At 35.1% G+C, this 27,247-nt stretch overlaps 1 protein-coding gene across 3 annotated transcripts in view; it reads right to left on the bottom strand.

Annotated features, from left to right (window-relative positions):
• The window catches only part of LOC113516663 (inner centromere protein B), a 50,794-nt gene that overhangs the window by 11,145 nt on the left and 12,402 nt on the right, over positions 1-27,247 (bottom strand). Inside the window, exons 1-2 of one of the 3 annotated variants that reach the window (XM_026901119.3) lie at positions 12,647-12,811; positions 3,880-3,957 (exon numbers count right to left, since the gene is read on the bottom strand). The exons of 1 other annotated variant lie outside the window; for it this stretch is intronic. In XM_026901119.3, coding sequence (XP_026756920.3) covers positions 3,880-3,957; positions 12,647-12,722 — 154 coding nt within the window. In that variant the 5' untranslated portion in view covers positions 12,723-12,811. Of the gene's footprint in view, positions 1-3,879; positions 3,958-12,646; positions 12,812-27,247 lie in introns of those variants that run through there. One more of the 3 variants, XM_031907746.2, reaches the window with a different exon arrangement.

The raw sequence follows: 27,247 nt of genomic DNA, 5'->3' as shown, positions 1-27,247 counted from the left end.
TTTGCGTATACATTATAGCAAAAACAGAGAGTAGGAGAGAGAAAGTAGAGAATGGGAGAGAGAAAGTGGAAAGTAGGAGAAAGACACTACTATAGCTGGAAAGAGTAAGACAGTACTCATAAATACAATCCTATTTAAAGAAAATTATATATATAATAATGAGTAGGCATAATATTTATATTATTATATGTATCACATCTCCCGTATTTAGAACTAACAGAATTTTTCATCGTGCCTCTCACCAAATTGTTTATAACTACTCCTCTCCACTCAAAGGTTGGCTGGAAGAGATCGCTCTTAGCAATAAGGTCGCCAAATATTTTCTCATTGTGATTATTTCTTGTAATTGTTTATATTTATAATAAGTTTACTATTGTAATCTTCTGGAGGAAACAATAAAGAGTATCTATCTATCTATTTAATTACACACGATATCAGAAAATTGTGTGGATTTTCACATTGAGACAAGTACATCCTAGATATACAATCAGAGATGGAGAAACAGCACTGAAAATAGAGCGTATTTAACCAAATTGTTCCTTTTACTTCTTTTAACCCTAAAACATTTATAGTCAAACGTGCAGCAATATTCTTAAAAAAAATTTTAATTAGCATTTAAGTACTTAGAGTGTTAAAACAAGAAGTTTCTAATTTATCATTAAGTAATTATTTCCACTCATGTTTTGTACTATGATAGGTATTTAGAATAAAATGTATTGAAGTGAAATTAAATTTTTAATGTAACATTATATGAGACTGTGAATCTTGAGGTCTTTTTTATATCAATGATGTTTTCGTTAACATTTTGCATTTTGCCATCAAGCATACGACCCGTTTGATAGTAAGCAGACATAGCCATGTAGGCCGGTGGTGCCTGCTTACCTGTGCCTCTGTGACTAACATTCACTATTATCTCCCCTAGAAACCATGGTGCTAAATCCCAAGTGTATTCATCACGATGGGCTAACTGACCTGCCTTTTCATTCTCACCTGTCACCCCTCCCTCAGCCCGCCAGTGTATACCGTTAGCGCAAGCGGGGTTACCATTCCATTATCATCCATTGAATATTCACCATTAGCGGTAACTAATCAAACGTAGACTTCTTTATACCCCCCGCATTCCCTACGGCGCTATCGTAATTACGCGTAAAGTCGTAAATTTGGCTACCTAATTATAATTCCTGGCGTATAATCAACTGCTTACAGCCGCTCAGACTACGTGTCGCAAACAATAATTAACACCCCGGTTATGGGTTCAGTTAAACGCTGTTTAATTAACCCCCAGTCATCGGCGTCGGAATTTTAAAAATGCAACGGGGCCCATTTTTCGCTCAAGGTCGGGGGCGTTAAACTCGCGGAAAGACGGGAGGAATTCACCATTGTTTATTAGGGAGTCGGGAGGGGGAGGCAACCCTCCCGGTGGATGAGTCACAAGGAAATCGTACAGTTACTGCGCATCAGGTTGTGATCGTCTCTGACTCGTCGTGACTAAGCCTGTATAGATAGATAGATAGATACTCTTTAGATTATAATAGTAAACTTATTATAAATACAAACAATTACAAGAAAATATTACATTGAGAAAACAGCGGACGACCTTATCGCTAAGAGCGATCTCTTCCAAGCCACCTTTGGATGGAAAAGAGTAATTATAAACAGTTCGACTGGAGGCACGAAACTCTGTTCATTTTTTAAATACAATACATATAGAGATATATATGTGATAAACAAACTATCGTTTCGCTCCGACTTAGCACGAGTAAATAGATTAAAAATTAAATTAGTATTTTACAATGGCTGTAGGCAAGTTTTTTTTTTTAATACATTATGGGTTATATTATTGTAATTTTCGTAGAAATGTCTTAAAGTTTTTGAAAATAATATATAACATATATTGCTCGCTGATAATTTAGCTTTCTATAGGTGGCAAATTTTTTAAAATCGAATAAGTACTTTTTTAAGTTTATCCATTACAAACACACGAAAAAATCAAAGTTTTCTTTTATATAATAGTATACATAGATGTGAAAGGAATTCGTTTATTAATTTGTCACTTCTTGACGCTTGAAGTTTCGCAGTCAAGCGGACGATAGCGCAGAAACTGCTAGCAATACAAAAGGACTGTAATAAAATAAACCAACAAGTGTTGGTTGAGAATAAAATAAGCCTGAAAGAGTACTGTAACGCGGAGACGTCTGTGAGTTACGACGCTCTTAATTAATAAATTTTTATTTTAATAAGCGAGAACATTTATCAGAGCAATTTTTATTTTTCTTTCACGTTTCTGTTGTTCGTATTCATGAACAATAAAATAAACCATACTGCGCATCTGTGTGTATATTTTTAAACCGATATTGCTGTATTCAATTGGACAATAAAAATTGTTATTGGATACTAGAAAAGTTTAAAATCATTAGCGTACTTTAAAGTATATTGTAGGAATGTGCACGCATTCCTACAATATACTTTAAAGTACGCTAATAAAAGTTTCCTTCAAAGATTGTTGTTATTTCTTTGAAGAAATTCTAAATCCGAATTGAAAAACGACAAATACTGATTCTCCCATACTAACCACTACGCGATCAGTTGTCGAGTAATTTAAATTCACCTTTGCTTATATTATTACTTATTGTTATTAATACTGTATGTTTTAGTGCAATAAAAATATAAAAAGGTGATTCTAAATTTGTTAGTCGTTTTTCAATCAAGTTTAATTTTTTTCTGGGAAAAAAATTCACTTGCATTTACTATTACACCCTGTAAATATAACATCAGCTAACATTGTATATATAAAAATGAATTCACGAGAAATGTATAAAGAAATAGCATCATTATATCGGTGCAGTGGGAAGCAGAAAACTTGAGTTTTTATGAAGACAGCTATTTCCTCACCATTCCTAACCTAGCGTCGAGGCCTCTTAACCTGTTTTTCGACACAATACCTAGAGGCTACAAAACATAAACCAGATGAGATTAAGAGCCGCAAATGCTGCAATGTATCTTTAGAAAATGGGTTAACAGGGACAAAACATTCACAGAACAATAAAGATAACATAAGTAGATATTTGCAGTATTTAGAATTTGAATGAAGGATGCAGTAAAAATGGACTTGAGATACTGTCTTCTTGGCATTACATACTTGCAGCTCAGGTAACACTAATACCGTCATCTTATGTGCTTTGCTGAGCAACATTATTTTTTGAGCATCTCGTAGATATGAACGAAAATGCGTTAGATCTTGAATTATTCCACCTTGGATGTATATTAGCTGTCATGGGCGACCTTCGAAAAGTGTCTTAATTAAGGCATTTAGTTCGTTGCTGGCGTTGGGTGGTTGGGAATTTGTTGTATCAAGTACTAGGCGACCCACTACGGCTTCGCACGGTTTTTTTTTTTTAACGAAATATAGTTCATGTTATTTGCAGATAATGTAGTTTTTCTATAGATAATGTAATTTGTTAATTATTTTTTAGTTTATCCATTACAAATGAAAAATTTAAATCTTTCCTCTTTATATCAGTTTAGATTAATTTAGAAAGCTATGTATTATGTTTATAAATTTTATATGAATGACCATTTTCTCATTTGTCTAGTGTTATTTAATCGACTTTTTACCAGCCTTATAGCTTTAAGAGGAAAAGTGGACCCTGGCAAACATTGCTTTCAGGATTTCTTTTAAATAAATTAAAAAGAAATAATCTATAAATACATGTACATACAATAATGCAAGTGCACGATTACAAAGATTGTTTAAATACAATTCAGTTGTTGCTATCGCATTTCTCTATTGTAAAACCTCTACAAGAAACAAATGGCTACGTTGACAATTCATAACGTACTTAACTATAAATTAACACTACTGTTTAGAGCCCAACTTACTTATGAATTTGACTTTCTTGGGTTGCTTAGTCCTAGGTTTGCCGACTGGTTTCTTGACTGGCGCCGACCGCCGGTGAGCTAAACAGAAACGGGACGTCAGCGGAGTCCGAAGTGACGGATGCCACCGCTGCCCGTTCGGAAGTATAACCTTTATTCCATCGTGTTGCCTTGATAAGGTATTTAAAAAGTAAATATGATATTTTAATTTACCACATACTACCAGGTACTAATACGTTTTTCTCCACAAAACAACGATTTCAAACGTGTATACAAAAACAGTGATGATCGACGAGAAGTTTGTTAGACGTTTCACTTCAGATTGTAAATAAGTCGATTTGGCTCAGAAACAAGCAGTGTTTTGCTCAAAAAAAAAAAAGGGAAATTATCAAAAAAAAAAAATAAACACGGGAAGCTACAACAATAGAAAGAACCCCCCATTAATTGAAAAAAAGAATTGAGAAAATTAAATCAGAATTAACGACAATATCGAATAACATTTTTAGTTATATAGACAAAAAAATATATGCAAGTTCAGAACGTGCTACCATTTGAATCCGTTTAAAAAAAGAACTAAATAGTAAACAAATGTACCCGTATTTTTTTTTTTGTAAAACGAAAACTTAAATGGTTATAACCAATACTAACGAAAGTAGTCAATATCAGAAATCGAAAAACGATTACGGGGGGTCACTTCGACCGGGCCCCACTAATGTTTATTTGAAGAGCGCGCCGAGTTACCTAATGAATCAACAGCAATCGATGACCGATGCTCGCGTGACCACCTGAATCGTTTGGAATCGATTTCGAATGATACTTTTGTTACCATGTTACTGGTACATATATATACGCCTGGCAATTGACGACAGAACTAACTGCTATAGAAAGTTGTTAATTACTTCTACATAAATTGTGTGGGGCGAAAAGTTAGTAAGTCGATAAAAGTTTTTTCGAGAAAATTAGCCAGACTGGATAGAAATAACCTACAGAATACAAATCAGTCATTTTTAGAATTCACATCTGTAGTCGGACTATAACGTTATAATGAGAAAAAAGCTGAAAAGGTCATGGAATGATAAAGAGATTGCTATTAGTTAGTTCAATTTTAACACTGGTTTAGGTTTTCAAATCCAAATCATCTTTATTTTTTTTTTTATTTAATACAAATATGTGTACATGGCGGACTTAATGCTAAAAGCATTCTCTCCCAGTCAAGCATAGGGAAGTGTCAGAATACTCGAATGTGGTACTAGTAATTATTGATATACATACATACTAAAATTACATATATAAACGAATAAATATATATGAATAACAAATATACTTACACATATATGATACATACTATATTATACACGAAATTGAGAATAATATAAAGCACTTACTGCTCGGATAAAGATAAATTCAAATACACATGTTTACAAGCATTTTTCGAAATCTACAACAGGGTTTGGAAAATTATCATCTGTCGAGAAGAGCCCGCAAAAAACTCATCTAATTTTATCTAATTAGAATCATCCGAGTAGAGCTTGAAATTTCAGCAATGAATGAATGAGTATACTTTATTTGCATTATACAATATAGGAAATAAACAAGACAATTTACAAACATAACGATACGATTGTATAAGTACAGTAAGGCGGTCTTATTGCTGAGAGCAGTCTTTTCAAGACAACCTTAAGGTAATGGACTAATTGTTGTACAAGTAGGTATAATAGTGCTTTATAATTAAAAAAAGCATCTTTTGCAAATTAAAAATATATAAAAATTATATACATATATACATACATATACACATACAAATATATACATACACATACACACGCATACATATACATACACATATATATATACATACACACATACATATACCTATCCCATGCATATATGTCAAATATGTACCCAATGCTAAGATACATATTAATAATTATAGGCACAAGGAAAACAAACTATCATAAAATAAATAATTATATAAATACATAAATAAAGAATGCCAATTTTTTAAATGAAGAAAAATCAGATAGAGAAAAGATAATCTTTCACTTGTCGTTTGAAAGAATCAATGGATTTTGTACTTCTAATAACAACAGGCAATGAATTCCATAACCTAATGCTAGAAACAGTGAAGGAATTGTGATAAAATTTAGTGGAATGAGCAGGTGTCATAAGGGAAAGGTTTTCGGAAGAACGTAATGTTAAAGTATGGGTAGAGGAGATGAATTTAAAACGTTCTTTAAGATAGGCAGGTGCACCAGGGTTAAAAAGAATATTATGTAACAAAGAGAGGGTATGTAAATCTCTTCGCCGGCGTATGGGAAGCCACTTAAGCTGAGAGCGATAGTGCGATACATGATCAAATTTGCGCAGACCAAAAACAAATCGTATGCAGAGGTTTTGAAATCGTTCTAATTTATTTAGCATATCAATATTTAGATCTGGATAAGCGACATCTGCATAGTCAAGGATAGGGAGTAGGAGGGATTGAGCTAGGGAAATTTTAGTGGCTGTAGGTAGAAAGTTTCTAAGTCTTCGAAGCGACGCAGAAGCAGCGAACATCTTCCTGCTAACCTCGGTCACTTGGTACCTCCAAGATAGAGTGGAATCAAAGTAAATACCAAGATTCTTGACAGATTCACTAAAAGGGACACAAACACCATTACACTCCACTGAAGGTAATTTAGATATATCTAACTTGGATATGTAAGCGGGGCTACCAATAATAATCGTTTGCGTTTTATCTGGATTAATCCGAATGCCAAAGCACCTACTCCATTCCAGAATCCGCCTCAAGTCATGGTTAGTTTGGTTTATAGCTTGAGCAAGGTTATCAAAAGCAGTCTGTGAATATATTTGCAAATCATCTGCATACATGTGGTAGAAAGAAGATATTTCTAGAGTTATCGAGCTGATGAAGATGGCAAATAAAAGAGGTGACAGCACACCACCCTGCGGTACGCCGGCCATAGTGTCACACCACGATGAAGTGTTTTGTTCAATCTTAATACGTTGCCGACGTCCATACAGGTAATTGTGAAACCAATCAATTACCGCTGGAGATATGTTAAGAGAGCTGAGGACTCCAAGCAGGACATCAAAATCGACAGTATTAAAAGCATTACTGAAGTCCAATAATGTTAGCACAGTAAGTTGCCGATTTTCCATACCAAATCTGATGTCATCAGAAATCTTGACTAGAGCTGTAGCCGTGCTATGACCAGGACGAAAACCAGATTGAAGGATGTTATGAAGGCTGTTTACTGAAATAAAAGAACTCAATTGCCAATGAATTAATCGTTCAAGTACTTTAGATAGGAAAGGGAGTAATGAAATAGGTCGATAATCACTAAAGGAAGATGGGTTAGCTTTTTTTGGTATGGGGACGATGTGGGCATCTTTCCAACATTGAGGGAAAGAACCAGAAGAAATGGAAAAATTAAGGATACTGGATATAATGGGAATAAGGAGATCTAACAAAGGAATGATCATTTTACGGCTAATACCGTCAGCTCCGATAGCATTAGAGGTAATGGATAATGTAGCTCTCTTAACATCACAGTCGGTAAATCGATTAAAGACAAAAGGAGTGTGACTGGGAGTGGATAAAGAAGAAAGATAATTTATAGTATTAGTTTTGACTTCATTGTCAAGACAGGAGGAAGAAGAAAAATGACTGTTGATCATGTCAAGATCAAGATCATTAGAAATGTTTGTATTTCGAGATTTGCCAACTCCCATTGAATTAAGAAATTTCCAAACTTTAGCTTGGTCTTCATTTTCAACGGACTGATGAATATGGTGCCGCCGTGCATCTCTACACATCATGTTGCAATGATTCCTCACACGATGATATCTATCCCGTTTTCTTGAATTGGCAGGGTCATTTTTATAACATGCCTTGGCTCGGTTCTTTTTTTCTCGAAGCTGGCGAATATCATCAGTGAGCCAAGGAGCAGGAAGATGCTTGAGTCTGACTCGACGAACTGGTGCATGAACATCATAAAGTTGTATGAGAAGAGATATAAAGACGCAATATAATATAAAGACGCGTAGAACGTAGAGGTCTTTGTTAATTCGATATCTAGAAACAGTAAAATTATTGCCATTGTTTACCATTATGATAATTATGTCTTACAAATTTAGTCTCGATTACCACGTAGATACCCGTAAAGTTACGCACACAGCTATCATAAATCTTAATACAAATGAAAAAAGAATTTATGATACCCTCTCCTTTCCTAAATATATCATTATTGCGGATCGAGTGTACGGGGTAACTGTCGGCGGGGCAATAGTTGCGAGGTAATAACGTGACGGCACGACAGTGCGAGATGAGAGGCCGCTACGTGAGCGGAATGCCGGCGCGCCGAGGATATTTCCCGCAAATACGGATAATCTCTCACGGCGAGCCTAAGCCCCAGTTTACACGGCAGACGATGCGGAGACGCAATTGACATTGCGCTAGCCCATATTAAAGGAATTACAAGTAGATTTTTACGAGCGCTGTGACACAGCGGTAGGCATATTGCTTTGCGTGATGAGGTTCCGGGTTCGTATCTTGGTCGGGCTAATTTAGGTGACGAATTTTTCTAAATTAGCTCTGGGTTGTGCCCGATGTGTATGTTAGCTCAAGAACCAGGCAAATAGTGTGATTGTGTGATACTGTATTAGTTTGCTTCGCAAAATACAGCGACTGCGACGAACGATAAGATGTTTGGTAGACATATTCGTCGTTTGAAAATATTTGAAATTGGAACACAGAATCGTGTAATGTTGACTCGCAATAAGCAGTTAAATTACAAAAAAAAAAAAAAAAACTAGCCTTCATCGTCACACAAATAATATGAGATGAACACAAGAGATATAAATAGATAAGAAAAGAAAAATAAAAATAAAAAATTAATATAAAAAAATTAATATATATATTATATTTATATATTATTTTCTATTAATTGTAAAAGATTTATGAAAACTGATTCAGAATAGGTAAAATAGTTGCGTAACAAAGAAGAAACAGTAATAATACATACAAATTAAAATTGAGAAGCTTTAAATTCCCATCGGTAGTAAAATTCTAGAAGATTAGTACTGCTCTTGACCTAAGGTTAAGACCTTGAACATATATTATGGGATTACGAAAAAGCTATACGGCTATAATATCGATTTCGTATTAGCGTCCGGTCAGTCATAATAGTAGATAATCGTTTTCAAATCCAATAATTTCATTACTATACAAAGTCTTTCAATGTCGTGTAATCACCTTTATTCAAGACCCAGCCGTTTACATAACCGCAGACGTCAACCGCAAACGACGTTATTTTAACTTAATGAGAGAAATTTCTAACTTAGAATTGAATAGATAAGAATTTATGTTTTAAATATCTATTTCAAAGACAACTTTAAAAAATGATTGTTTTTTATTAACTAAATCTAAACAAAATGATATAATTTCGGAAGAAATTGTAGAAGGGAACTGGACAATAGTTGCAGTTTAGATTTTACTGGAAAATACAACTTTAAACAGATTAAAGCATATAACAGCTCGAAGAGGTGCAATGGTTAGCCATGTAGCTTCACACATACTTATGATTCCAACTTCTATTCTCAGAGAAATCAGTAAAAAAATCAAATTCTCTAATTTAGATTGGGCCTGAACTGATATACTGTCTCCACAGTCGTCGCTTCTCCCATATCAGTAACCCGGTGTATTAAACTGACGTAAAGCTAAATGAAATTAATGTTTGGGAAAACAATGAAGTTAAACATAAAATATTCAAGTGAAAAAGCTTTTCACGGAAAATCGAATATAAACATATCAACGACGCAATTACAACTGTAGGGCGGGCGACAGTCCCTACGGCGCCACACGATACGACAGGAAAACTGATAAAATATTTAAAGTCTGGCTTTAAAACCGCGAGGGGAGAGCAGAAAGCAAATTTACTACCGTTGGGAGTACTGCACGTAACGTAACGAGGTAAGAGTTTTTTAAAAGTAAATACGGTGGTGTGCTGATGCAGAAATACGGGGCCATTCAACACGGCATCTAGATATACCTATCTATCTATCTAGATATATAGTAGCTTTGACGTCCTCTTTACGAGCTGCACTCATTAGTGAGATAGCTGTGTGCCGTATCTTATTTATGATATCTTTCCAGAGAATATATTTGAGCTCAGTTTATTTAGGTACCGTTTATTAAGTCCGCTTCTACAAAACATTCTGAACATGATTAATCTTTGTACAATTTGCGTTCCGCCATAATCCTCGTGAATTCCTAAGCTCTCATCAACGTTCGTGAAACAACACAACAGGCGAAGTTTGTTCGTGTTTGCAATGCATCACCGTCATATTTTTGCTACTAAGCTTGTTTAGCATATATTTTATAGCTCTGTATAATACAGTACTTGAATGTAGATAAATTACAAAATCATATTATATAGTTATAACAATGTCTATTATAAAGTGATGATAATCCCAAAACGTGAATAAACATAGCCTATTGGCGAGCGATGAAAAGGGGAATGGAGGATATGTTAACTGAAAATGTAACCGGATACGTCCTCATTCCGACCCGTGCGGTTCTGTTGCTCTCGCAGAAGCGAAGGGCTTCTAACTTGTTGAGCCTAATTTAATTCGAGTGTTATAATCACTCCCCTTACAATTATGTAATCTGTAACCCCTCGATGTCACCCAAATGGCGTACTGGCTTGACCCGAATACACTTGATTTATGAAGCGTTTGCGTCATTTAGTCACATTATTAAGGGAAAAGCGAGGGTTATCAATGGACCACGAGAGTGAAGAACCAATAGTGTTTTAGAGGGATAATTGCTTCATTTGGTAGGGTGTTAACCTGTATTATTATTGTTTAATTTGTTCTACAGTATACTCAAATATTACGATATTGGATATTGTGAATTTAACGGGCGTATTATGTATTTGGGTTTCGACAATTACAGTATCATATATTTAAAATGAACATACATTTTAAAAATAATAGTTAAATATTAAGTACAAATACAAGACAACAATGTTATACTAAAAGCATATTTTGTAAATTAATTAAATTAAAAATGACTAATGTGTAAAAGTAGTTTTCATTAAAATATTTTGTTATCAAATTAAGCAAAGATGTTTTGCAGAATAAGAAAATATACGTTTAGATACAACGCCAACCCAGAATAATAAGACGAATTCAAAGCAATGATGATGTAAAAGGAACATTTATAAAAATTATCACAAAACGTTTACATTGTAAAAAAAAAACAACACGAATAGATAGGTATCACATAAAATACAGAAATACTTTATGTTAAATAACTACTTGCAGATAGTGGTTAAGTCGCTTTTGCGTGTTTCAACCCAATCAGACTTATGTAAAACAGTTTTTAAAAGGATCCTTTATATGACAAACGTCTCTTCGTTCAAAACTAGCATGGCAAAGAAGAACGAGAATATTTCGTAATATTCCGTTGCACAATAGTTTAGTTAAGATTATTTAGGATCCGGTACATAGCACTACGCCCTTCAAAGACCAGACAGGCAGTCAAAACATGACTGCGCAAAATGGTGGACGCATGTAGTGGTATCGCGACAAACAAAATGGTCGACATAATGCAGTATAATGTTTAATCAATAGCCAGCCAGGTAAGATGGACACCAGAGCATACATGGTAAATTGGATAAATCCTGCGGCCAACGAAGAGCGAGATTTCTGAAAGGCCAAAGCAACGTACAATCAATTTTCGATACTATTTTGCTGGAAAATTAAGACAAGTTATTATATAAACTAATTTTTTTCTTTTTTAGAATAGATAAGAAATAGAAGAATGCCAATTAGTCCTAATATAGCATACGTTATTGCTTTCTTTGCAACTTATTGGCTTAGCCTTTTCAGGTAATCTCTAATTTCATTCATGTATATTATATTAGGATGAGTAACTCACTCAGCTTCTATACAGATTTGCTCATACAGTTAAGAAATAGAGAAGATTAATAAATGCATGAACATAAAATGTAAAAACAATCTCAATAAAATTGTAAAAAGTGACCTTTAATAAGGTGGATTCAATAGTTACAAAGCGCAGTTCAATTAAGGAATTATTATATTTTACAGAAAATAAACTTTACTAACCAGATCAACATTAATATTATTAAATCTAGTGATTTAAGACGTAGTTAATAATGATAAAATAGAAGAACTAGAAGCAGTTAATTAAACAGATAATCAAAATGATCCACTTGAAAGATCTGATATTATCTATAAATCTTAGTATAGATAAATAGAAAATGTATTTTTTTTTATAGAACTCAGCATCTCTGGACTTCAAACTTGAGTAAAGTTAGTAGACCACGTGGTAAATCAATCATATTTTAAAACAGTTACACCGGCCGGCCGGCCGGCTTTCTGCATCTACTTGGTTGATTAGTGTACGATAATTTTATTCTATTCGTATGTACCTGGAAATCTCACTGTGGATGAAACAATGAACTGTATTATATAAAAATATAAATTTGCTTTCACATAGCAGAAACAGTACCAGGATATCTATTTTTTTACAGATTTCAAGATTACCCTTAGACAAAAAATGTGAAATAATAAGCATAAAGATTATTTGATTAGAAACCAATACAATAACAGTTTACAAAGATCCTGATCAGGCAACACGTCTGTGAAAGATTATCTCCGCAACGAGTGGCAGCGGCGTCACCGGTCAGATTTTATGGTTTTGCGTGTAGAATTCAGGGTCCACTGGTGCAGCTGTCCCAACCTGCTGGTAGTACGGGCGCGCGGCATGAGTGGCAGAAGCACTGCATCACCGAGTCCCGAACGAGCCCTATCAGCATGATGACAGATTCAAATTGACTATCTAACGGTGTGACGGAGTCGCGTCGCGGCGCCGGCGGACTGCGCGACTCTCGCCCGGAAACTGAGCCACGCCGGGGGGAGGGTACCGGTCGATAGCCGCACCCCGCACCCCCCGCCCTGCGGACCCACCCCCGCTTCCACCCCTTGCGCGCTACCGTCCCTAACTTGATAACCCGCACAAGAAAATAAGCCTACCAAATGGAAAAATAATGTCATCCACGACATCTATTACTTTACGTCGAGTCCCCCCTATGACGATGCAGTGTTATCATAAAACCCAAATAGTCCCTTATTATCTTACAAAAGGAACAAGTATGTTCAGGGATATGTAATGTCATTGAGACGTGCTGAAGTGGAATATTAAGCATATTCCACTGAAGTAAGAGAAAAATCACTTCTCAGGTGTAAAAGACGAAGAAGGTTAAATCGCACATAGCAACTACGAGGGTTCTAGGTCTGGCAAGAAAAAGTAATTTAAGAGCCGTCCAGACTCGTTCGGGTCTCGACGGGCTTCTCGCTCATAAAAACGTCGAGCAGTGGAGGGGTGTACGGGAGGCTACATGGAGGGGGCGCAGTGGGGGGTACCATGCGGCGGTTCCGCCGCCGTCTAGGCGCCGCCACCCGCAGCCAATTAACAGTCGGCAACGCCACGTTGAATTTGTTTCGCCACTCGAATTGCTTCCGATTGATTTCCTATTTTGAAAAACTATGCAAGATAAAGTCGATGAGATCATTAATACTTTCAATACTCAAGTGAAAACAACTGGCAGAAATATATTCGAAAAAGCAACTGCAGATAACACCACTATTGCAGGGTAATCCTCTGAAGTTAGGAAAAAATTGATGTCTTATAAATTAATGTGGATCTATTTTGAAATAGGTAACATTGAGAGAGAATAATAGGTTTGTCGACTGCAGTGATCATGGTGTCCTAACCCCGTGCACCGGTAACACCGGCGTCCGTGGTGCGCCGGTGGATCGATTCCGGCCAACAACCTCGAGAACACGTCGCCCTGCGGTAATAACTGGGAATTCCAGCACTAAGCCTCAACTGATGCATACAAACTGAAATTGACGTGGAAATACCAAGACATGGCGTCAGTCTGCCTCTCAATAATATACATAATAGATATAGTTTCGATAAAACTTACATTAACTAACTAATAGGACTAATATAATTCTAGGATATCAATGATTGCCTATAATATGTCTATAAAAAGTACAAGAGAATTTTATGTATGTTTATGTGAAACCCTCAAAGCTGCCAAACACAAGAGTTGCCAAAACACCGGGTGTTTCCCTCAGATGTTTACGCTATAGATCATACCGCCACTGTGATAAATCAGTTTCCTCAATAAAAGTTTGTTAGCGAATTGACTCACCAATAAAACTTTGTCAAAAGTTGTCATTTGTCTTAGAAGCAAGACTTTTAATGAACTTAAAAACAATATTTATGTTAAGTATATGGCGTTTTGCCAAAATATAAGGTGAACGCATACAATTTAATTTCACGTAGTTCTGTGAAATAATAAAAATCTCTATATTACATTACAATTTATTTATTTCTTATATATAGTCTTATAATGTAAACCTATACCTGTAGTTCAATTAAATTACTTTGAACTGTAATAATACATTTCAAGAAATATAGTTTATTTCAATAAATAGCATATTATATTATCATTTTATTATATTAATGAAATGGCGATACGCCGCCAACAGTTGCATTCTCGTCGGACTGGCGCCCAACGTGGGGCATATAATTTAATAACTTGTTCGACGTGTTTGTTATACTTGTTAATTTTATTACTCGAATTCGTGTTATACCTTTAGAGAGTGATTTTAGATCAATTATGTTTTGAAAGAAATAACAGAATAATAGACGATTTATGTGTGCTCACTTGAAAACATTCAAATAAAAGAAGTTAACGTAATAACATCAATTAATTATTTATTAAAATTAAAATAAAATAATTAAAATTAATTAATAATAGGATTTTAATTAGTTGAAAAAGTAAATGCTAAGCTAGTAACTAACTTGCAATCTTCTATATTATTAAAATACCTACTAATATTGTGTGAAAGAGTAAAAAAACAGCTCAGTTGAAAAATGAGTTAGAAACTCATATATTCAATTATTTAACTGTATTTCATCACAAACAAAACTGCGCTTTATTTTTTACAAATTAAGATTAAAGTCACATCGAATATAGTATAGTTTTAGATCACTTTGTAGTCAGAGGGTGAGCATATTAGAGTTGTTTTAGGTCGTAAAATGGTAAATAAAAACGATCAATGTAAGCAATAATGCAGTAAATTAAAATTCTAATGATACAAAACAAACTCCAGTTTTACGGTAGATTAGCTAGCATTTGTAATATGTACTGTTAGCCCTAAACAAGTCTTCCCGAGAATTGTTGACATCACTCACAGCAGCTTAGTATTAACGTTATTTGACTCTGATTTTCTGAAAAAAATTCATTCCTGGTGCAGAAGTGCCTACACTGTGAATAAAGCAGGCCCTGATTACAATCAAGTTAGTCCGCTAAAAGTTAATATTTAAGGCTTTAGGGATATAAAAGTGGACATTTCAGCTTGCAACCTTAGCTGTTTTCTCAAGTGTCTTGACGGACCCACCCTAGGATGTACACGAAGCTTTTAACTACCCGCAAAAACATATCTGAGAATAAAAATGTGCCTTTTTTAAGGAGATAGGAAGATAATCTTAGTAGGCCAATGCGGATAGACTTTATATTAAAAGTTACGGAACCTTAAAAACCTGTGCCAATTACAGCAACAAAATAGTATAGCTTTGTCTTTCACAGTGGCAACAAGTTGAGTCACGTGCCGGTCGGATTTAGCTGAGAATATAATTTGGTGGTAGCGGCGGCGCGCGTCCGCCTGCTACGGCAGCCATATCGATTTTGCGTTGTTTCTGGCTTAGTTTAAACATTGCCAAGCGGTGTTCTGACGAGGACATTGCCTGATCCTCGCACAAACGCGATATAGATATACATATCTGCACTGTAATACGTATACAACAGTGGAAGATATGTACTTTTACGATAATGTCTTAGTTTGTTATATATATATTACATTGTATTAAAATACAATGTAATATTTGTTTTAATAAAAGGACGTCGAATAACAGATGAAAGTGGTAGTGAGTGATAACACTATCGAACCATGGCGTTGGTAGGGTTGCGTAGGCGACAAGTACCTTACAATCCCTTCGTTCACGTTACAACTAGTCGGCTATATTATAACCGAATTAGAGTTACCCGAGGTAAAATATCACTTGTTTTCCGTTTTAGTTTTCTCTTATTTGTGAACTTATTTAAAGAGTGGGATTTAGCAGTCATATTACAGAGTACAGATAACATCTTAGGCTTCTAGCGTATACTGTTAGCGCAAATAGGGATATCTTTCTATATTTATCCCATTAAAAAATAGGTTTTTTTTTATACAACTTAGAATGGCAAACAAGCTGACGGCCCACCTAATGGAAAGTGGTAACCGTCGCCTATAAACATGAGCAGTACCATGGACATAACAGAGTATACTGTTTCGCCCATGATACCCCCATGCGTTGCCATTCCTCAGGACTCAGATGTTATTCCTCTGTACCCAGTAAATTCACGCCATATCCCACCCTTCAAACTGAAACACAGCCATGCAAACACAACTGCTTTACGGTTGAAACACGAATGGGACAGAGGTAGCCAAGCAATCGACTTTTGTACAACAAAAGATTCTATGGGCATCAGACGTCACCATATTTGTAAGTATAAGTACGATTACGATGGTACTGTTCGTGTTTATAGGCAACGACATCAACTGCTTTTTTTTAAGTTGAAAAGAAAAATAATTATAGAAAATATTTCGATCTGATCTGAGTGTTCTGGGATGTGTAAGGTGTCTTAGTATAAGGACAAAGTGATTAATGTGACTGTATGGTTTTATTATTATATATTTAAATGGTGAATTGAACACTTTGCTATTAGTATTCTACGTGTTCCTGAGAAGCAACATGATATCCGCAGTCTTCAATCTCATCAAAACGCCGGCGGTGGAAAAATAAATTTATAATACAAGAAACAAAATTATTCTGGATTACTTTATCACAACTTACGGCATAAGATACAGATGAATGGGGTCGGGTAGAAACACACTTAAAACGTTTATTACAAATTATTTCATTTCTTGAGTTTGCCATTTTTATAAAAAATAAAAAAGTTGTATGATTACTCATTGGATACATTATTTTAAACGTCACTTATACAGCAATATACGTAGGTAATTAACTTTATATTTAGTAACATAATGCGAATAAATCATGAAGTAAAACGTCACGTTTGTATTCAAGTATCTTATGAGTATCGTGATGTACGAAGGGCTTGGTTAGTTGTAGGTAGAAATAAATAACTGTTCTATCTCCAAAGTAAGTGTAAGCAAAAATAATAGAATGTCAAATGCTTCGATTCAAACAGACGTCTTACGTTGTCTTCACATTCATCAATCTACTCACACACACTGGGTTAGGATACTTTTTATTTTATTTTATAATTTAACCCTTTTTCAGCACGTCGCCTATTTGGTCGACATACATCCATCTAGGCTGGCCCCTACCAACATCTCCATTCATTCGTGCTTGATAAATCTTTTCTGTATTTTTTCTTTCATCCATCCAATCGAAATGGCCAAATCAACGTAACATTCCCTTTTCGATCTTTGTCACTACATCGTCTTTCTGTCCATATTTTTCTCTAATGACACCATTTGTCTTTTAATGTAAATAATCATCATCCTCTTCATTACAACCGTTAACTGTCCACTGCTGGAGATAAGTCTTCCCCAGAAGAGTTTTGCCAGCAGTTGCCACGTTTGGCAGGAAAGTTGGCAATCGCAGATAGGTTTTTAGTGATGTTTTAAGAGGGACGCTGCTGCTCATCCCTCGACCTTTAAGTTCCCTTAGTCGCCTCTTACGACACCCACGGGAAAGGAAGGGTAGCCTATTCTATGTCAGGACCAGACGGCGGAATATAAATATTATTTCTGAAAAAGTATCTGCCGAAAATTGTTAATTATGAAAAACACGTTCACAGACAAGTAATCAGGGTTCAAAAGTTGTGTCATTAATATTGACTAGGGAGATAAATTATTCATGAAATACGCGTAATATTCGTTCCTGGTAGACGTATTGACGCGTATCTCTATATTTTTTGTGTTAATCTGTATTATTTTCATTAATAGGACTTCTTAAAGAAGCAACTTCTCAATTCGTCCTTTTAGTTAGTTACGCGATTACGTCACCAGTTCTGAATCAAATTTGATAAATATTTTATGTAAACAGTAAATATGTACCTTAAAATACGTATATAGGAAGTTCTGAAAAGAATGAACGAGAAAAGAACTTTAATTCAAACAATAGAGAATAGAAGAGGCAAAATGTTCGGCCACCTTATACGACCTGACGATGTTTTAAGAGCATAGTAGAAGGAAAAATAGAGGCCAAAAGAGGAAGAGGAAGACCGAGGAATAACTACATGGGACAGATAAAGGAAACACTAGGCGTCATGTCGTATAGGGAGGTCAAGGATATGGCCTGGGATAAGACTGGATGGAAGAAGATGCATGAATTAGTTGCACCGACAAGACGAAACTCTTAATTGAAAAGCTTGAGTACCTCTGTCCCATTCGTGTTTCAACCGTGAAGCAGTTGTGTTTGCATGGCTGTGTTTCGGTTTGAAGGGTGGGGATATGGCGTGAATTTACTGGGTACAGAGGAATAACACATGAGTCCTCAGGAATGGCAACGCATGGGGGGTATCATGGGCGAAACAGTATACTCTGTTATGTTCATGGTACTGCTCATGTCTATAGGCGACGGTTACCACTTTCCATCAGGTGGGCCGTCAGCTTGTATGCCATTTAAAGTTGTATAAAAAAAAAAACATAACTACCAATAAATCTTTTCATGTGTATATAATACCAATTTATGGCCGCATCTATACACAATACATATGTACGACCTAATACCAAATGAATATTAAAATCTAATCCATATATTCATGTATCGATACTGTAAAGGGCCCGAACATCAAATGGTGGACGCATTCCAGATCGCAAGGGAGAAAGGGAATATTCTAATTAGTTTCGAGGTAACATCTTTACGACTCTGAACCCTCGGTGCAATGTAATTAAGAATGCAATAATATATTAAATATGTGTAACAATGTAATATTTCTTTTTTTATTATATTAATGTAAATTATGTTTTTTTTTAATACAACTTAGAATGGCAAATAAGCAGACGGCCCGCCTGATGGAAAGTGGTAACCATTCCAGATCGCAAGGGAGAAAGGGAATATTCTAATTAGTTTCGAGGTAACATCTTTACGACTCTGAACCCTCGGTGCAATGTAATTAAGAATGCAATAATATATTAAATATGTGTAACAATGCAATATTTCTTTTTTTATTATATTAATGTAAATTATGTTTTTTTTTTTTTAATACAACTTAGAATGGCAAACAAGCAGACGGCCCGCCTGATGGAAAGTGGTAACCGTCGCCTATAGACACTAGCAGTACCATTAACATAACAGAGTATACTGTTTCGCCCATGATACCCCCCGTGCGTTGCCATTCCTGAGGACTCAGATGTTATTCCTCTGTACCCAGTAAATTCACGGCATATCCCACCCTTCAAACCGAAACACAGCCATGGAAACACAACTACTTCACGGTTGAAACACGAATGGGACAGAAGTACCCAAGCAATCGACTTTAATACAAAGTCTCCCTCTGGTGATTTATCTTAATTACTTAAATAATAATATTAATAATGGACTATTAAAATTTTAAATAGCTACTGATGCTAATTATTTATTTATGACATACCTATATTATGTACTAAATGACTAAGCTAGGATATATTATTATACAGTTATTAAATACCAGAGGGAGACTTTGTACAAAAGTCGATTGCTTGGGTACTTCTGTCCCTATCGTGTTTCTACCGTGAAGTAGTTGTGTTTGCATGGCTGTGTTTCGGTTTGAAGGGTGGAATATGGCGTGAATTTACTGGGTACAGAGGAATAACATCTGAGTCCTCAGTAATGGCAACGCATGGGGGGTATCATGGGCGAAACGGTATACTTTGTTATGTCCATGGTACTGCTCATGTCTGTAGGCGACGGTTACCACTTTCCATCAGGTGGGCCGTCAGCTTGTTTGCCATTCTAAGTAGTATAAAAAAAAATATTATAAACATCATTGATGTTTTTAGTAGAAACCTGTCAAAGATATTATATTAGAAGCGGCTCAGAAATATCTGGAGTCGGTTTAAATACGTTTATTATAATTCTGTATGTAAGCACAGTAGGTTTATACCAGAGGGAGACTTTGTACAAAAGTCGATTGCTTGGGTACCTCTGTCCCATTTGTGTTTCAACCGTGAAGCAGTTGTACAAAGTCTCCCTCTGGTATTTTTATAAGGATTACAAGAAGAATTCACGAAATAAAACATAACACAGCCATTTGTGTACGATCCGATTCACCCCGAAAACTGGGGCGATTCGGATATTTTTCTTTTTATAGTTTTTAATAGCTAATTAAGAGAATATAAGTATGATTTATGTTTTCAAATGTTTATTTAATAGCTGATTGTTACTTCTTATGTTTTTATTAATAAAGTAACATTATATAACACTTTAGTATGATTTGCTCAACCTCAAAGAAAAAGTGATCCGATTCGCCTCCATCTACCCTATGTACACAATACACACAGTGGTATCTGAAATACGAAAATTGAAAAGTATTGTTGAGTTTCTTACGGGTTCTTCTCAGCAGATAACATCTCGAATCCAGCAGTAGAATCATGAAAAATTGACAGCTTGTAAAGACTTACTTGACAGCAAGTCTAACTGAATAAAAATTACCTCTTTTCTATTCTAAAATAAAATGTAATTTACTTCTATATAATATAACATTACGGTAATAGAGCGTATGATAAAGGTCACAGTATTAGTGATTACAAAGATCCGAGATCATATTTGCTGATCCCAATTCTAGCACGGCTAATTTAGCAATTTTTGCGAGGATAAGATAGGGCCTACGCAGGACCGCCGCCGCCGTCTGTACAGGGATCGATCAAGGCCAGACGCCTACGTTGGCACCATTGTCTGGCTCGCACATGTGTTGTACATAGGCTGTAACGGAATAAGTATAATAATAGAAAACGCAACGATTTATTCATGAAACTAAGCTTATTTTTGAGCAAGTTCCAATCGATGGGGGTTCTCGATTCGTCTGAATCTTTTTGTGACTACGTCACGTGGTTTTTTTTTTTGATGGGTGAAAATGGTATGCTAGCCCCGTCTGCACTAAAGGGACACGCTGGCGGAGCACCAGTGAAGGGTGACAGATGAGAATGAAAACAGGCCAGTTAGCCCATCATGATGAATTCATCAGGAATTAACCATGATAATATTCAGGGAGAACCGCGAGGAGGTCGACCTGGTTGGGTACATTGCTAGCAATGGGATTCTCAGTCTCCATTACTAACAACCCCTTTCCCCCTCCCCCTACGTCACGTGGTTAGGATACCAATTCTAAACATATTTCTAAAATCATTTAATATGGAAGTAAACTCTATCGATTGTAAAAAAAAAATTGAAAATCGAATCCGAGTTGACGATAGATAATTCTGCAATGTGTAATACACAAATAAATAAGATTGTGTTCAACAAAAAAAAACAACGATTTCAATTGTACTAAACAAGTGAAACAATTTAGATAATATTTCTATGCGTCCAATCTTACAGATACAGCATATCTTTTCAACAAAAAAAAAGACTTCCAAATCGATTTACAATTTAAAAAAAATCAAACTGAGACCCTGTTCCTTATTGAAGTCGGTTGAATAAGGATAGACAACTTATACGTACAAAAAAACTTCAAAAACAGAATACCTATACAATTTACTGGGTACAGAGGAATAACACCTGAGTCCTCAGGAATGGCAACGCATGGGGCGTATAATGGGTGAAACGGTATACTCTGTTATGTCCATGGTACTGCTCATGTCTATAGGCGACGGTTACCACTTTCCATCAGGTGGCCCGTCAGCTTGTTTGCCATTCTAAGTTGCATAAAAAAAAATTTAAAAAAAAATATCAGTTTTCTTTGCCACTATATTGTAGTAGTTTTAAGTTTCATTTTTCATTTTATACTATTACCGGCAGTTTTAAATATTCAAGGCTCAAGCCATAAGGAGCCCTGGTAAAACTTGTTTCAACTTCCGGCTCTGATATCCTCAAGGTGAGCATGAAAGATGGGACCGTAAAAGTTTATTAAATATTAACTTTCAGACTTTAGCGTTGCATGGTCTATGGTTTATAAGAAATGGGAATTAACACGATCATTTTTTTTTAATGGATGATAATGGAATGGTTACCTCGCCTGTACTAACGTATATATATACGTATAACGTGGCGGGACGCCAGTGAGGGATGTCAGGTGAGAATGAAGCAGATCAGTTGGCCTATCGTGACTAACAATAAATCAACCACAATAGTTTCCAGGGGGAACCGCGTGGAGGTCGACCTAATAGGGTATATTGCTAGCAATGAGATTGTTAATTCCCATTACTATCAATCCCCTCTTTTCCTAACGCTTACCATTAGGTGGGCCGTATACTTCTTTGACACCTAAATGGTATAAAACAAAACATGTATTAAACATTCACCTTCTTAATGTTAGTAGGATTACCACATATTAGAACTTACAAACAGTATGGCTTCATTCAAGTGTCATCTTACATCAATAGATAGGTGGACAAGATACAAGGTGACTGCGGTTTTCGACTCCTAATCGAACGCCTGCGGTGATATTAATAAATAATATAGTCTAATAAATAATATATAATTGATTTTATACCCTGTCAGGTCAAATTCCACGTGGTTCGCCTAAATTCCTGGTGTATTCATCACGATGGGCTAAAACTGGTGCCCCGCCAGCATATACCGATAGTGCAGGCGAGGTTACTATTCCATTATCATCCGTAAAAAAATAAAATAGTAAGCGGTTATATATATATATACTTGTACAACAATTAGTCCACTACCCTAAGGTTGTCTTGAAAAGATTGCTCTCAGCAATAAGACTGCCTTACTGTACTTATACAACTGTATCGTTGTGTTTGTAAATTGTCTTGTTTATTTCCTATATTGTATATAATATTTAGATATTAGTTACAAAATCAACACGTTTCAACAGTATTATATATTCAAAGGTTCACCTTAGGGCTGTACAGATTAAAATATATTTTGTACACAAAGGGATTATAGTTCATTTAGTTATAGTTCGTTTACGGAAAAATCTTAATATAAAGATATCGTTTTGGATCCCTACGATTTTATTATGTAGTGTAAAGTATGTCGAGTTAATTAAACACGAGAAGTGTGTATTTTGTCTATAGGTTCAATATAGTAATTGGTTGTTTTTGATACAATCTACGCGATTGCTTAATACTTTTTCTATTGAAGTTGTTACATAAGGTTGCCTATAAAAAAAATTACCGTAAGCAAGGCTCGTCATTTGACCACCTTAAGTAGCAACTGAGTGCTGGCAACCCTAATATATTCTACTCGTGTTACATTTTTATTTAAAATAATTTTTTTTTTCATTACTAAGTTTGAAACTTGAATACACACAGAAATTAGCAACTAGTTCTTAGACTATTATACCCAGAGCGATTTTAGAATTACATTCCTTAGATAAATATATATTATATATATATATATATATATATATATATATATATATATATATATATATATATATATATATATATATATATATATATATATATATATATATATATATATATTTAAAATATATATATATAAAAAATTTAAAAAAGTCTCGACACAAACAAACCTCGATCACGTCAGCTATCAAACGAAAATAAAAACGCATCATAATCGGTCAATTCGTGTGAGAGCTACGATGCCACAGACAGACACATAGACACATTTTTTTTGGAGTCAGGGTTTTTAAACACGGTAAATAAGTTTTTATCTATTCTTAAATGCTTCTTTAAAATCTACATAGATATCATTTAAAACAGTACCTAGCCTACTAACCTAAACAGTTAACCGGTGGCTTGTCCCAGGAGATAGGAAGTTTAAACCGTGTTTTACTTTGTAATTGTAAACAGTCCTTATCGGTCAATGTATCCTTTATTATTTTCCTCTTTATTGTACAATAAACTCTCACGATATAATTGTTAATAGCTATATATCCATATTTATTTGCAAGAAACTGCAGGTATGTAAATGTTATTAACAGGTATAAATGCATATATATATATATATATATATATATATATATATATATATATATATATATATATATATATATATATATATATATATATAGGTAAAATTTATATAATATAATAGGTATAAATGTCGATTGAATTAATTATTTTAATAAATAATTTTATCTTGTATTTTATATAATTTTAATAAAAAAATATATAAAATAAAAGATAAACGTCAATTACGATTCTTTCATTGGAAAATTTAGCTTAAAAACATTTTTATGATAGTTTGATAGGTATGGATTTTTTTTACTTTTTTAATGGGTGATAATGGAATTATAACCCCCCCTGCGTTATCGGTATACACTGGAGGGGCACCAGTGAGGGACGACAGGTGAGAATGAACAGACAGCTCAGTTAGTCCATCGTGATAAACACACTTGGAATTCAACACGATGGTTTCCAGGGGGGACCACGTGGAGATCGACCTGATAGGGTATATTGCTAGCAATGGGTCTGGTAGTTGGCATTACTAACAATCCTTTCCTCCCGACTCTTAATGGTTAGGAATAAACTTGTCTATGTTGCAGTCAAAACTCTTAACCAGTCAAAAGCACTATTGACTAGCAAAATCAGTGAAAAGTACTTTTGACTGAACAGGTTGGTCAAAAGTGGTTTTCACTGATTTTATTGGTTTTTAGTACTTTTGACTGCAAATTTGCGGTTAGGTTAGGTACTTTTAACTGTTATTTTAGTCTAAACTATTATTGACTAAAGCATACGGTCTTTTTTACATAAAGTACTTTTGACTGATTTTGCTAGACAATACTACTTTTGGCTGGTTAAGAGTTTTGACTGCGACATCTATACTTTAAAATGAAAGCAATAAGAACAAGTGTGCACAGGGCGCGGACACGGCGCGGCGGGCGAGCGGAATGAAACAAAGCAGATGTTCACAATATCTGCAAATGGCAACGGATGTGCAAATGCGTTAGTTACGACGGCTGAGGAACAGAGATTACATTTTGAAATTATTTCAGTATAAGGCTATAAGGTTACTGACATTAGACAGGACTCGGTGCGGTTTCAGAGATGTTTGAATGATGAATGAGCTCCCTGTCGAGGTTTTTCCAGGAGACTACAGCATTGGGTTCTTAAAATAAGGGACAAAGATGTTTCTTCAGAGTCTTCCCTTCAGGGCAAAGCGCGCGTAATTCCCCTGCTATTGCAAGCGTTCCGTTTACAATCAGGTGGGCCGTATGCTTTTTTGCCACCTCAGTGTTATAAAAAAAAAAATTAAATCGAAGTCTTAAGTAGTACGTAAAACTATAAAAACTAAACCCCTAATTTATAAAAATTAAAAATACATTTATACTTATTTTTAAACGACTTCAAAAAGCAGGTTTTTAATTCGCTTGTATTATTTTAACGTTTGTTACCTCATAACTCCGTCAGTTCTAAATCGATTTAGAAAATTCTTTATTTGAAAGGATATATTTACATATAGGCCCAATACTGTACTGTACTGTATACTATGCCTTACTAATGGCATTTGTAAATTAATTGTGATGTAATGTAATTTTTGACAATTATTATTGGTTTTTTTTTAATACAACTTAGAATGGTAAACAAGCTGACGGCCCGTCTGATGGAAAGTGGTAACCGTCGCTTATAGACATGAGCAGTACCATGGACATAACAAAGTATACTGATTCGCCCATGATACCCCCCATGCGTTGCCATTCCTGGGGACTCAGGTGTTATTCCTCTGTACCCTGAAAATTCACGGCATATCACACCCTTCAAACCGAAACACAGCCATACAAACACAACTGCTTCACGGTTGGAACACCAATGAGACAGAGGTACCCAAGCAATCGACTTTTGTACAAAGTCTCCCTCTGGTAAACTTAGTTATGAGGTTAAAAACGTAAAAAAAAAAACAAACTGAGGCCCTACTTCAAGGAGAAATAGGTTGAAAATAGATTAGTCATTTCAACAAGTAATTAATCAAATAGACGATTCGCTCTAGATATAATACGTATGCTATAGTTGTTGGCAGACAATATTTGCAAATTTAACTCCAAAACGGGTACATGACTAATCATGTCAATTTGTACCGCACTGTTCTCGTCGCATACGAAGGCGTTTGTCTTGTTTATTTTTAGTATTTCTTTTCTTTTCTACAATTGAACTGCAATAATACAGGCTAAAGATATTTATTTCAATATGTACACATTACTGTTAATTAGCAATATTATTTTAAACAGTGCCCTCTACCCAAACCCTTGTCTGGAAGAGATTGCTTAGCGATAAGGTCGCCTTTTGTATCATTTCTTGTTACAGTTAAATGTATTTACTATTTTATAAATGGTGCAATAAAGTGTAAATAAATAAATAAATCTATACTGTAGGTAATATCGACTACGGGGGGAAAAGAGTAAGGTTAGTAATGCCGACTACCAGTCCCATTGCTAGCAATATACTTCATCAGGTCGACCTCCACGCGGTCCCCCTTGGAAACCATTCTGCTGAATGCTAGGTGTATTCGTCATGATAGACTAATTGTCCTGTCTTTTCCGTCTCACTTATCATCCCTCATTGGTGCCCCGCTAGCGTATCCCGTTAGCGCAGGGTCACATTTCATTATCATTCATTAAAATAAATATTGGCGTTTTAGATCATATAAATAGCGTCTTCATATGTTTCGAGAAAAACGGGTCAAATTTTTCATACAATTTTGCGTGATAAATAGTTATGAGTGATTCCTTTATAACTTCTATATTTATTTTATTTTATAATTTCTGCATCTTTTTAATGAGTAAACACTCATTTTATTTATTACAAAATACGTCAAAATATGGTACATTTTATGCGTAAGTCTATACAATACTGATAAAAAAAAAACGAGTTAGCTAAATAGGATATTAGCTGACAAAAAGTTGACGCGTTTTTGAGGCTCGGTGTGCTCTATTTATATAATTTAGAATTGGCGTATTTAAAAAAGGAACATTATTTATTCATAGACATTCCTAGCGCATAGTTAACAGTTCCGCTTACATCCTGGGGTGGGCAACAGAGATATAGGGGTGGGCAAAAAGATAATGTACAACCATCAGAAACTTCTCTACTTCAGGTCGGATGTTCACACGATGATTTCTTTGTCATGGTTGTA

This window comes from Galleria mellonella, unplaced genomic scaffold (assembly GCF_026898425.1).
Source record: "Galleria mellonella isolate WM207_F2 unplaced genomic scaffold, CSIRO_AGI_GalMel_v1 utg83, whole genome shotgun sequence".
NCBI classification, from domain to species: domain Eukaryota; kingdom Metazoa; phylum Arthropoda; class Insecta; order Lepidoptera; family Pyralidae; genus Galleria; species Galleria mellonella.
This window is presented reverse-complemented; position numbering and strand designations above follow the sequence as displayed.